This window comes from Castor canadensis, chromosome 5 (assembly GCF_047511655.1).
Source record: "Castor canadensis chromosome 5, mCasCan1.hap1v2, whole genome shotgun sequence".
In the NCBI taxonomy this organism is placed as follows: domain Eukaryota; kingdom Metazoa; phylum Chordata; class Mammalia; order Rodentia; family Castoridae; genus Castor; species Castor canadensis.
In genome coordinates this window covers 58,017,749-58,030,667 of record NC_133390.1, presented here as the reverse complement: position 1 = coordinate 58,030,667, position 12,919 = coordinate 58,017,749, and the positions used below count along the sequence as shown (strand labels likewise).

Below are 12,919 nucleotides of genomic sequence, written 5' to 3'. Positions count from 1 at the left end.
TCCTGTTCCAGGATTTAGGCACTTCTTCTAAGCTATATTCTGTTTTGTAATGTTATCACATTAAAATATTAGCTTAAAAGGAGCTCCTCTTCTCTCTAGCTGTGCTCTGGATATTCCAGGTATGCCTCTGGTTGTTCTAACTGGATAGCCACTGGGTCTTGGAGATAGGCAGGAATATAGTTACCCTCACAAGCCCACAGTGAAGCCCAGAGCTCTGAGCCAGACAGAACTGCTGCCACAGGTCAGGATTCACTAAAGACACTGGGCCCTGCAGTGGTGGAGCTGAGGTCTTGAGAGAAGGAAAACAAGGAATGCAGAAGCTGGACCCAGAGAAGGTTTGATAAAAGTGGTACTCTGAAGTTGCTTGTAAGGCATTTGATTGTAATGTTTCAACAAACCATCAGGTACCCTTACACTACCCAGGCACCACTAATCAGAATATCATGTCAGGACATTTAAATAATTATGGTGGACTTGTGCTATCCTGATGCTTCTTTAAGAAAGGAAGAATACTGAATTACTGTAACATGCCACTTATGTTTACTTAAATTTGCCTTCATAATTTCTCCCCATAAAAGCCTCAACTTATACCAGCAAGTAAGATCACTGAGTTCACTTCCACCTGCCTGGCTTCAGCACCCAAGGTGAGTTGTTAAAGTAAAATAGAACCCTTTGTGTAACATTTTCTATAGAAGGAAAAGCCTTAACAAGGTAAAAATGTTACCATGTTTATGAGATTCAGAAAGTGAAGTGTATAGATTTTAACTGCCATTGTTTTCTTATTAGAGTGATATATGTTTATTAGGGAAAACATAGAAAAGAAAGCACAAATGAAATCCATTATCTTTCTGCTTGGATATAATGATAATTTTCAATATTTTAATGTATTTCTTTCCAATATTTTCTATCTACTCTGGGAATTGAGTCTGAATTTCATAGGATTACTCTCAGTCTGTCACTGTTTTCAATTAGGAGAAAGAGAAAGATATTGATTCATTCTATGTGTATATATTTGCCTAGAAATATGCTGTTTATGTAATTCTTTCATTGTTTCTTGTGTTTGAACAGTTGTGAAGCCTTAGAGTGTCTCATTTATATCAGACACACACACAGACGTGCAAAAACTCTTCACAATGTTAATTATTCATATTTCTTAACAGGCAGAAATGTATATAATATATTTCTATCTTGGTATTTCCTCACTATTCACTTTAAATATTAGAACACTTGTTACCAGTTTATGTTTTTAGCTTATCATTTGTATCTTCTGCTACTATGTCAAGGAACCAAGGACCCACGAACTCAATACCAAGTTGGAACTAGCATAAACTTGTAATGCAACTGCCTTCTTTTATAGAAATTTACCCAAGATCACTGCATAGTGGAGTTGCAGAACCAGGCTTAATGTCTACATATTTTACTTATACTCAGTTATCAACAGAATCTGAGATTAAGGTCAGGAAAGGAATTTTCCTGGGATGGAGAGCAGCTAAAATCACCCACAAGTAACCTGCCCTAGGAAACAAGGTTATAAGTGTTTTGTTATATGGCCTCTGTAATTACAATATAATCTCATGCCTTGGGAGTCTACCTACAAACAAACCAACCAGTATACACAACTGTAATAGACTTTACCAAATGATGGTGGTTTTGTGAAGGAAGATGGGAGCCAAACAGCTTCCTTGAGTCGACAGCACTGTTGAGGAGAAGGTTTGTTAACCAGTGGTTTTTGGGGGCAGTCTAGACAGATGTGCTTAGGAATGCCAGACCATCACGCATGCTCTACCTTAAAGTCTTCTCCTTCATCTAGGAATTTTTGGTTTCTGGAGGCAAGGACAGTATCTAAAGAGTAGACACACATGCTCTAGCTCTCTTAGAACATATTTCCTTCATTGGTCGAAGCAGCAGCAAGCAAGGGACAGAAAGCAGAATGTGGGATGGGTGCAGGTTTGGGGGATCTACCTCATGTGAACCAAAGAGTCAAAGGTAAGTTGGGAGGAAGTCAGGATGCAGAAAGTGTGTTCTCTCTTCGGGGTCTCTGTATCCTCTTGGTCAGATCTCTTGACTCAACCCAGCTCTGCAGCGATTTCTGGACTAGACTCTTATAGAGGCATTGCAACAGTACACACTTGCTGAAGTTGATGTTCTAAGCTTTTGATTTTCAAACTTTTTAATGAGAAGAAATATGAACTAATGCAATTTAATATAAATGAGCTGGCTACTAAATATAAAATTGTTTTTTGTTCTTTAAGGAAAATACCAAAACTCAGAAAACCAGGCCTTCCACTTATGACTTGAAGCACGAATCTCTTTCATCCTTTGAGTTTTCAGCCAGCCATGGAAACCAAGAAAGAAACACAGAAGGTGCAGATCCTGATATAGAATATGTTTCAAAGACCAAAATAATGAAGAAGTCTATGTACAAGAAAATGAAACCCCAACAGCAGAGGCATGCAGCAACTATGCCAGAAAATGTCAAACTAGCTGAGAGATCCCAGGTACTTTTTTTTCTTTTTTCTTATTCACAAAATGTATAATAATTCACTTGTTCTGGAAATAGCATTTAGTAAAGGTTTTGCCTCATTTTCACATTTTTTAAAGCACTGTAATTATAGGATATACATTGCAATCTGTGTTTCCTGGACAGGGTCCCAATGTCTATTTTTTTCCTGTATTATCTTTTTTTTTGGAGGAAAAGTTAGATTGCTAATATCAGCACAATGTCTGGAGAGCTCAACCATGTGAAGGGCCCCCAAAGAATGCCTGGTTGGGAAAATTGTTTAAATCTATATGTAAGAGAGAAGTGTTTTCATAGGACACACCTTTAATATTTAGAACTTTGCATTCAATGCTTTATAGGAAAAATGCTCACCTAAATGCAACATACATATGATGTTACCCCCAGAGTCAAGGCTTTCAAGAAAATGTATTTTGTGTGTCAATATACACTTAAGTGTTGAGATTGATTTTAACTAATGTACCACCCCAGAATTTCATGTATCCAAATGTGTTTGCTTCTTTTTTTATCATATTATTGTTATAGTGGGGGTACATTGTAACATTTACAAAAGCACTTACAATATATCTTAAATTCACCCCTCCATCATTCTCCTTAACCCCTCTCTTTCCATTCTTAGAATAGATCCAACAGGTCTTTTCTTTTTCATTTTCATACATGGGTACATAATATTTCTACCATATTCATCCTCCTACACTCTGTCCTTATATCCTCTCCCTTCCACTCATACCAACCCTCAGATAGGACCTTTTTACCTTCCTGCTCTCTGTTTTTGAAAAAAAGACATTTTTGTTTAAGATATCTATACAGAGAGTTTTATTATGACATTTCCATGTATATATGTATTATATACATACATTGGTCCATCCCCTTCATTTTTCTCCTTTTTACCTTAGTCCTCTTCTTATGGTGATTTCAATAGTCTTCTATATCCATTCTTTTTTTTTCTTTTTTTATTATATTCATATGTGCATACAATGTTTGGGTCATTTCTCCCCCCTTTCCTGTGCCCCCCCTTACTTCCCTACTTCCTCCCTTACCCCCCCAACTCCTCTCTACCAGGCAGAAACTATTTTGCCCTTTCTATATTCATTCTTATAGAGAAAGTACATCAACCATATTTAACTTCTTTACTTCCTTCTTTTATCCTCTCTGCCTTTAGTGCTTTCCCCTTAGTGTGGCCTGTTTTTCATTCTTGTGTGTCCGCTTCTTTTAAAAGAATCATAGCACATGCATTCTTAGTGTTACCATTATTTAATTCCTTTTCTACAATTTGCCTTCAGATTCAGTTTGTAATTATAATAATAATGATACCTACAAATACATTTACCCTATCCCAGACTTAGTGTTGAGTGATTACAAACATCTCATTAACTTCCATTTTACATCTTTTGTTAGCCAAAATTTGTTGTCTATATTGTCTACTTGCTTCGCCAAATTTGGCTTCTAATACCTTTTAACTTTTTCCAAAATTAATTACACTTTTAAAGGGTGATTATGGTCCACCAAGGAAAACACTTAAATAAATTGCAACAGTCTATGAAGGTGGTATTAACTCATCTGAGCTTCTGTTCTGGGTGGGAAATAAGATATTTTAGTCATGTTTCTTTCAAAAGGCATTATTGTGAACAATAGTTACTTTATAGAAAACTCTTATATATTCCTTTGTAATATCCTTAGCAAATGGTGTACAGACTGTTTTTGAAAATCTTTACCCCCTAAAGAAGCATTTTCTCATTCCACTTTTAGGTAGTTCATCTTCTTAAAATATTTCCAATCCATTTCCTTTTAATTTTGAATTTTTTTCCCTTTGATCTTTTCTTGAGATTATATGGGCCAAGTTGAATCATTTTTCCATTTACAGATTTTTAATTTTTCTGACCTTTTGAATTATGTGTCATATTTGAATGTACAGTTTCATATATTCATCAGCCCACTTGCTGTGTTTAAAGCACTTCACATTTGTAATATAAAAAGTTTTATCACTTTATAATCATATCTTCTTGATGATTGAATTCCAGAGAAACTTATTAGCTATGCAATTTGAAGACTTGGGATTTATTGGTCTATTTTATACTTATGTTTCATGCTCTAAAAACATATACAGATTGAGAAATTAAGAGTGTGCCCAGGTATTAAAACAGTATTTTAGCTTAGTAGAGCACATATGTATAAATGTACATGTATATAAAGCTACACTTTTTTATACATATGTACATATACACATATGTGTAAAATCTTATTATTTCTCACTTAGTTAAACCAGCTGGGGCTCCAACTGTGAACAAAACCACATATGGTTCTTATCCTCATTAAAGTTAGTCTAGTGATAGGAAACAGAGCTATTCAACCATTTTATAGACAAATTTAAATTCTAATGGTAGCAGTTGTTTAGTGGGTCTTTGTTTTGTTTTGAAATGGACTCTGGCTATTTATCCATTCTACTCTCCTGCTTCAGCTTCCCAAGTAGCTGCAACTACAGATACACAACACCATGTGGCAATTTTTATGAACAGCAGCACAAGTTCTTATAATGGGGAATTTGACTCTATCTGATAGGATGGGGAAGTCATCCCAGAAAAAGGCCCTTAAGCTTTTAGGATTGAACTAAATTAAATTGGTAAAAGCAAAAGAAGAGTATTTCCAAGTGATGTAAATAGTGTCTGCTAAAGAGGAACATAATGATGAATACAAAGTATTTTAAGAGGATGAGAAATGTCAGGAAAGAGAGATAGAAAGGGGCTGGGGTGCAAAACTGTAGGGAGCAATCAAAAACATCTGTGTTCTATAGGCCTTGAGGAGGGCTTTGGTATTTATCCTAAAAGCAATGGAAAACCATTGGCGAGCTTTACACAGAGTAGTAGTTTGATGAACTCGTTCTTGGAAAAGATTGCTTTGGCTTAGTGTGGAAGAACAGTTAGTAGAGAGCAAAACAGTTTCACACTTGGTCACACAAAAATGAACTTTATCAAGAGATAAAGACCCCACAGAAGTTTGCAGGCTTATCTCCTTTCAGGGGACTATAAGTCTCTTGCAAATACAGTGAATCCTTTATTCTGTTTAAGTGTGTGCATCACATGGCATCTGGTCAACCCCACTGCTATATCTGTCATATTCTGGGACAGGATAAGATCCTTCTGCAGGCCAAGAGGGGTTCACTTAAGCAATTTCCCTGTTTTGGCTACCAAAGGTACCTACTAGCATAGGGGAACTGATGCACACCAGTGAAGCTGATTTCGCTATCTCTTCTCTATGTAAGTAAAGCATTATTCAATCTAGTGCTTATCCTTTGACAACTCCAATATCAAGATGCAATTAGAAACATTCATCATTGTCCACTAGCATGGATAACTGGTGCATGATATTCTGATTAATAGTCATGCTTAACAAGAGTCATCTTGGGCAATTTGGAGACTGTTAGAATGGGGGAAATCTTGGTAGTCCGCCCAAGAATGATGGTGGTAGAGGCAGCCATATTGTCCTATCTTGGTGATACATTAGATACAGAGGGTGAAGCAAAGAAGTATTAAAAGAATGCACAGATATTTGAGCCCTTTCACTTTGGTGTATGGTGATTCTTTCTATTGAAATAGTGAGTCCTACAGGGTTACTGGGCTGTGGAGAGAAACATTAGTTCAACCTACATAGTATATAAATTCCAACAGGACTTGTCAAGTAAGTAGTCACGTATGTGAATTTGGATTTCAGAATTGAGGTTTACATAGGAGACAAACTGTTTGGTATTTGCATAGCTGAATGTGAGTGCAATTGAAAGGTAAGAATAAAAGAAAGACTAGTCGAAAACTTTAGGATAAGAAGATAAGTATATAATTGTGAAGCAATCGCCTGATCAGTAAAGGAAGAAACCAGGAATTTGTTATATCATTACATACAAAAGGGAAAGAAGACATTTGAAGGAGAGGTGGCCAAGAGTGCTAAATTCTGTAGAGAGGCCAACTCAACTGGCCAATGGCCTGAAAAATTCCTTTGATTTAATGATTTAAAGGTAATTGTAGAGTGGGTGGTAAGGGAGAGGGTGTGGGCAGAGGGGAGAAATGACCCAAGCCTTGTATGCACATATGAATAATAAAATAATAAAAAAAAATAAATAAAGGTAATTGTAATGATCTCAGGAATATTTTGTTGTTGGAGTTAAGAGGGTAGAAATCATATTAAAACTAATTGATTAGTAAATGAACCATGAGGAAATGGAGACAGGATGCATATCAGCTCTTGGGTAGGGAAGGTAATTTCACTTCAGAAGACATTCTATACTTATGAAAATGGTCAGAAGACTACTACATTCCTTATAAGAACTTAAAATTAATTTAATTAGGTTTTAAACAATTGGAACACTTTTGGTCTACTTGAGGGTTATTTCCAATAAGTTTCTAATCTCCTGTCCAATAAACACACCAGGCATTGACACTACCAGACAGAGGAGGTGAAGGAAGTATAATTAAATTTAAATTAGGAAGGCATATCTGCTCTGAGTAAATCTTATCATGTGCTTCGTAAACTTGATAAAACAGCTCTGGAATTAGCAATTATTTTAGTTTTCATGTAGTACAGCTTATCTTTATTAATATAAGTAATTAATTAGCTTATTATTCTTCCTAGAGAATTGTTTTGATCACATTCATTTTTTTCTCACAAGATTCCACTTAATTTATCTGAAACAAATCCTCCCCCTTCCCATTTCATGAAAATAAGGCTCTTGGTAATAATAATATGCTTATTGTTCCATGTATCTGCACCTTTTAATTCCTTTGAATTTTCCCTCAAATCCCTTTTCAAATTCACTTCACTCAAGAAACATATATAATCATTTATTCAGGCCCAGGCACTGAGGATTCAGATATTAGTAAGACAGAGTCCCGCCCTCAAGAAGCTGAGCGTCTACCCTTAGCCACTCCAATTTTGGGAGACTTTTCCTGCATCATTAGCTTTTCGTTTCAGTGTTTCCTCACCTTTTCAAGTATGAAGAAATGTTTTCAATGTAGAACAATGCCTGCAAACATTCCACATAATGATAGGTATATGCAGTATGCATTGACTAATTGCTGTGTAATCAGAGAACATCATAGGTGTTTTAAAATGAATTATAGCTTCTCCTCCTAGCAACATCTACCTATTCACACAAGAACATATTCACACGAGACAGTATTTATTTAGGATATGGACAGTAATTCACACAAATCTTTACAGAGTACTAATTCATGCAGATTTTTGCAAATTGCTAAAAGGCTCTTGAATTTACTCATTCATACTTAATTTGCCTTGTGACATTCTTCATAAAAATTGTGTTTTGTTAGTTAATCTTTACATGTACTCATTACATGTTTCTTTATTCTTTTTTTTTTTGAGATAGGGCCTCACTATGTAGCTGAGGCTAGCCTCTAACTTGCTATGTAGCCCAGGCAGTCCTCAAATTCATGATCCTCCTGCCACATTCTCCCAAGTGCTGGGATTATAGGTATGAATCATCACATCATTCAAATCATATATTTACTGAAGGCAAAGATCAGATACTGACTTTTCCCCGCATTATGCTGCTGTTAATAGAGGCTGAAAGAAGTAATGAGTGAAAGAGGTTTAAGTGACTGCTACTAATCTTAGTGTATTTTATGTTAATACTTTGCTATAGACCTCCTCTTCGGAAATGAAAAGGAGGCAGAGTCTAAACCATGCACAGGAATGTAAGGCAGTGATTGAAGTTGAATCCAGCAAGAACAATCAAGATACAATACTGGTGAGATAAACTTTCTTACTAATGACTCCTTAAGATTTTTTCATGTTTGGAAAGATTGGAGTGATCCAACACGTGCCTCAAAGTAGATGAAGCATTTACTTGAATCGTATAGTTTTGAGATGAAGAAACAGGTTTCAGAAAAGTTAGTTGTTACCTAAAGCTACATAAACTAGTACAGATGTAACAAAGCCCTAGTCCATAACCCCCTCTTTTTAGTTTATAAGCTGAGAGAGATTTAATATATATTTTAATGTATAAAAATTATATGTATAATTTAAAGGTCATCTCAAAACCTCATGCCCAATCCAAACCATAAGAATCTTTCTGTAATTCACGTATGGATGGACTCTCACTAGAAGGTACAATCCTTTTTTGTTTGTTTTGGTTTGTTTTGTGATGCTGGGGATAGAACCTAAGTTCTTGTGAAGTCTAGGCAAGCACTACACCACTGAGATACCTCTCTAGCCTCAGAAAATGTATTTTGAATTGATTTAAATTAGGCCACTACCAAAAACCTTGCTGAGAGAATTCTATTCGGCAAATATGGGAGAACTTTCTTGATTCTGACTTGATAGTTGATATTAAAGAGCTAACATGACTTGAGTACTATAGAGTCATTTTTACTTCACTGAGCCAAATGTGAAAAGCCCTTGGTGTTGAGGAAAAAATGATTCAAGTACTGACCATATGTGGAACACTTCACCTGTGAAACAATGTCAAAGCCATTGTCCATTATGCTATAGAATGTCCTTTGTATTGTAATAAAATACTAAAAATTCATTCAGACTTTAGAATTTAATGTCAGGGAAAATTTACTTAATAGGTTTTTTATTTTTTTAAATAAAATTTATTACTCACTATACTGCTGTTTTTACTTTGATTGCCAAAAAGCTTATGGCTAAACTTGAACCTAAATAAGAATAACTACGGTTACCTGGATGGTTGTCGTTTTTGACATGTAATGTAAGGAGAGTATTTAGGAAAGAGCCTGGCCTCATTGTGTGTCTTTAGGCAGTGTACCTCAAAGTGCTGTTTAGAATTATGGATTAGGTTTAAATCATATCTGAGCCAATGAGGAGCAGCATACTATTTCTTCTGACTTTAGTTTACTTTATGTGCCCTTCACCAGAACATCATTTCACAAGGTATATACCATCACTATTAAGAAGGTTTTATTTTTGGTTTTTTTCATTATAGAAAAATTTAAACATAGTTTCATCAACTCCTGTGTGCCTATTTCCTAACTCCAACAGTGAGCTCCTCATGGCCAGTGTTGTTTCACGCATATTCTCTCCATGTCCCCATTACTCCCTGGCACCACGTCATTTCACCTGTAAATTATAATTGTTTTAAAAAACCATTTGAAGGGATGTTGATAAGGACAACGAGTGATTTGTGAATGGGAGCAGAAAACAACTAAATCCAGGACATTTAGAAAGTAAGCACTAAGGTATTATCAAAAGGAAAAAAAAGGTCAAAATTTAATCAGAGGCTAGAAAGGAAGGCAAAATTGTAATCAGTTTGTAAGTAATGCCAACTCTCTTCACCTCTTTGAAGCAAAACGTGATCTAGCCATACCTGTGACTATTGTTAATCACTACTTGCTTTGCGGAAGCTTCAGAGTCTTTGTGTTTTTCATGTAACCATTATGTTATTGTCTTTCTAAGCTTTGTGTACAGTTTTCACCAAGTGTGTTCTCATAAATTAGATATGGCACTTATATTTAAAACATTATTGGCTTTTTATGTAATACTTCTCAAGTTCTTATGTTACTTGTGAATATCTGTGTGATATATGATTTATTTGTGTTTGTGATCTTAGGATATCTGTTTTCAAACTTGTAGCATCTAATTAATTTGGAAAAACATGCATTACCCAGATGCACATTAATTGCAGGCTATAGTTGGAATAATCTAACTAGGAAATAATTATTTCTGAATACTTATTCATCTGTACTTTCTTAAACACAGAAATTAAGAAAAAAATTCTTAACAACTGTGATCCTTCCCAGTTATCTCTACTATGGAGAGAGAAATGAGAGAGAAGGAGAGAGAGGCGGGGAGAGAGAGAGAGTCATTTTGACCCTGTGCATATTGAATTTAAAGAAGGAAGGCATTCAGTGCTAACAGTGAGCAGGAAGTTGCCACTTAGGGTTGAAACATTAGCTACAACACGAGATACCCTCCCTCTACCCTTCTACTTTGGTGAATTTCCTGGGTGTAGGCCTTATTTTAGGTATAATAGACTCAGGAATATGGTGTGTTCAGCACACAAAACAAAGTCCATCTTATAGAAATGATTTCACATTATTCCAACTCATGAGACTGTTGTATAGTAAGACAACAGCAGTTTAGTCATTTGAAAGGTAAATCCAGCAGTACATACTGACTTCAGTGACATTCTCCCTTTCTGCCAGTGGGTATGGGCTGGCCATTTATAACCTGATAGTTGCTACTGAGCTAGGTATCTGATTACTTAAAAAATTTCTAGCTAAAAGAGCTTTCTGTGTTCATGTCCCCCAAAGGAATGACAGGGTTGATGTTACCAATGTAATTATAACCAAGGTGGGAGAACCTTCACTCCATGCCTGTCTATGCCCCATAATTGTATTGGTTTCACCATGTCAGAAGAACAACTCCATTCTGATTGGTGCATTTTTCTTTTGTTATGTTAATAAGGTCTATCAGTCCACCTTTTTTTTTTATTCTGACTTGGAATATTTTATTTCTTTACATTTTAAAAGCATAGCAAGGAGAAAAGGTCACATACTATTTTATTAGGGTTTAGAATAAATGATACATTTTATTTATGACCATATTAAGATGCTAGCAAGTATTTATCATCTTTTTTTTTCTTTTATTATTCATATGTGCATACAAGGCTTGGTTCATTTTTCCCCCCTGCCCCCACCCCCTCCCTTACCACCCACTCCACCCCCTCCCTCTCCCCCCCACCCCCTCAATACCCAGCAGAAACTATTTTTCCCTTATTTCTAATTTTGTTGTAGAGAGAGTATAAGCAATAATAGGAAGGAACAAAGGAAGGGTTTTTGCTGGTTGAGATAAGGATAGCTATACAGGGAGTTGACTCACATTGATTTCCTGTGCGTGGGTGTTACCTTCTAGGTTAATTCTTTTTGATCTAACCTTTTCTCTAGTTCCTGGTCCCCTTTTCCTATTGGCCTCAGTTGCTTTTCAGGTATCTGCTTTAGTTTCTCTGCATTAAGGGCAAAAATGCTAGCTAGGATTTTTTTTTTCCACATTTGGGCATTTGATTTCCTTCTTTTCCAAGTTTTGGTCAACACTACACTAGTGTTTATATTGACAGTTTTATAATTTCAAGCAAATTATAATAGTACTGATTATTTTTCAGATTCATATTTAATCTCACCATTGCTAATCACTTCAGCTGTGGGATCATTCGTTTTTTCAAAATCACCTCATTGCTATGGTAACAATGTAATAACACTTTAAGCTGTTTTCTCTCCCCCACCTCCATTCTTGATTGAATGCTCTTATTTTACTCTAAGGCCTGTGGTCTATTAAAGCTATTTTTAAAAAGCACGTGCTACTTCTGTTTTCTTCTCCTCTTGGGATCAACCCCATTTTCTGACCATTTTTAATGCCTATTTTCTTGTTCTGCATGTGCATCACATTTAACTTGCTCCCAGATCATTTTTGTGGTGTTGGGCTCATTTGCCTTCTCTTCAATTCCTTCTGGCCAGGTAGATTATTGGCATCACATCATGACATTTTTCCTTCTTTGGTGTTAAATTGTGCTTGGCCATTAGCCAGTGCAGGCCATTCGTTTTCAAAGTCCATTCAGTGGGACTTTGGTAAGTCCTTGCACATCATTTGGAGCTGTGGAAGGTTCCAAATGGGAATCAATTACAGCTTCAGGAATTTGCTACAGATTAAAAAACTGTTGAGGGCCTGGCCAAGTGGCTCAAGTGGTAGAGTGCCTGCTTAACAAGTGTGAGACCCTGAGTTCAAACCTAATCCCACATTCAGAAAAGGCTTTTTTTCAGTACTTGGGCTTGAACTCAGGGCGTACACCCCGAACCACTCCACCAGCCTTTAGTTGTGATGGGTATTTTTGAGATAGGGTCTCTCGAACTTTTTGCCCCCGCTGGCTTCCAACCACAAACCTCTTGATCTCTGACTCTTGAGTAGCTAGGATTATAGGCATGAGCCACTGGCATCTGGCTCCTGTCTTTTTTTAAGACATCTTAATCCTCTCCATAAGGTGATAGTTAGCTTCCCAGTTGGACCTTTGGAACATTTGATGTGGGACTCTCCATCTGCACTTCAGCAACTCTCTTTTGTTATTTTTCATAATCTCGTCTGCACAGCCATCATTAGCTCCACTACTTCCAAATTTATTATCTCTGATTGTATAAAACTGAATTGTTCTCACATTCTGGGGTGTGTGTGTGTGTGTGTGTGTGTGTGTACATGCACATGGGTATGAACACGTGTGTTTTAATAGCCTCAGTCAGTTCTCTTTCTTTGTGGCCTTGGTGGTACTATAATTCCCATCTATCATTTCACCTAATCTTTTGAATGATCTTATGGGCAAGTACTCTTTTCATCCCTATTTTACAAATTAAAATAAAAGTTGCTAAATGTCCCACTGCCAGGAAGTGGTCT

General features: G+C 36.2%; 1 protein-coding gene across 1 annotated transcript in view; it reads left to right on the top strand.

The window, feature by feature from the left end:
• The window catches only part of Morc1 (MORC family CW-type zinc finger 1), a 155,339-nt gene that overhangs the window by 98,727 nt on the left and 43,693 nt on the right, over positions 1-12,919 (top strand). The window contains 3 exon segments of the mRNA XM_020151220.2: positions 579-644; positions 2,253-2,498; positions 8,166-8,270. Of these exon segments, the coding sequence (XP_020006809.2) occupies positions 579-644; positions 2,253-2,498; positions 8,166-8,270 (417 nt within the window).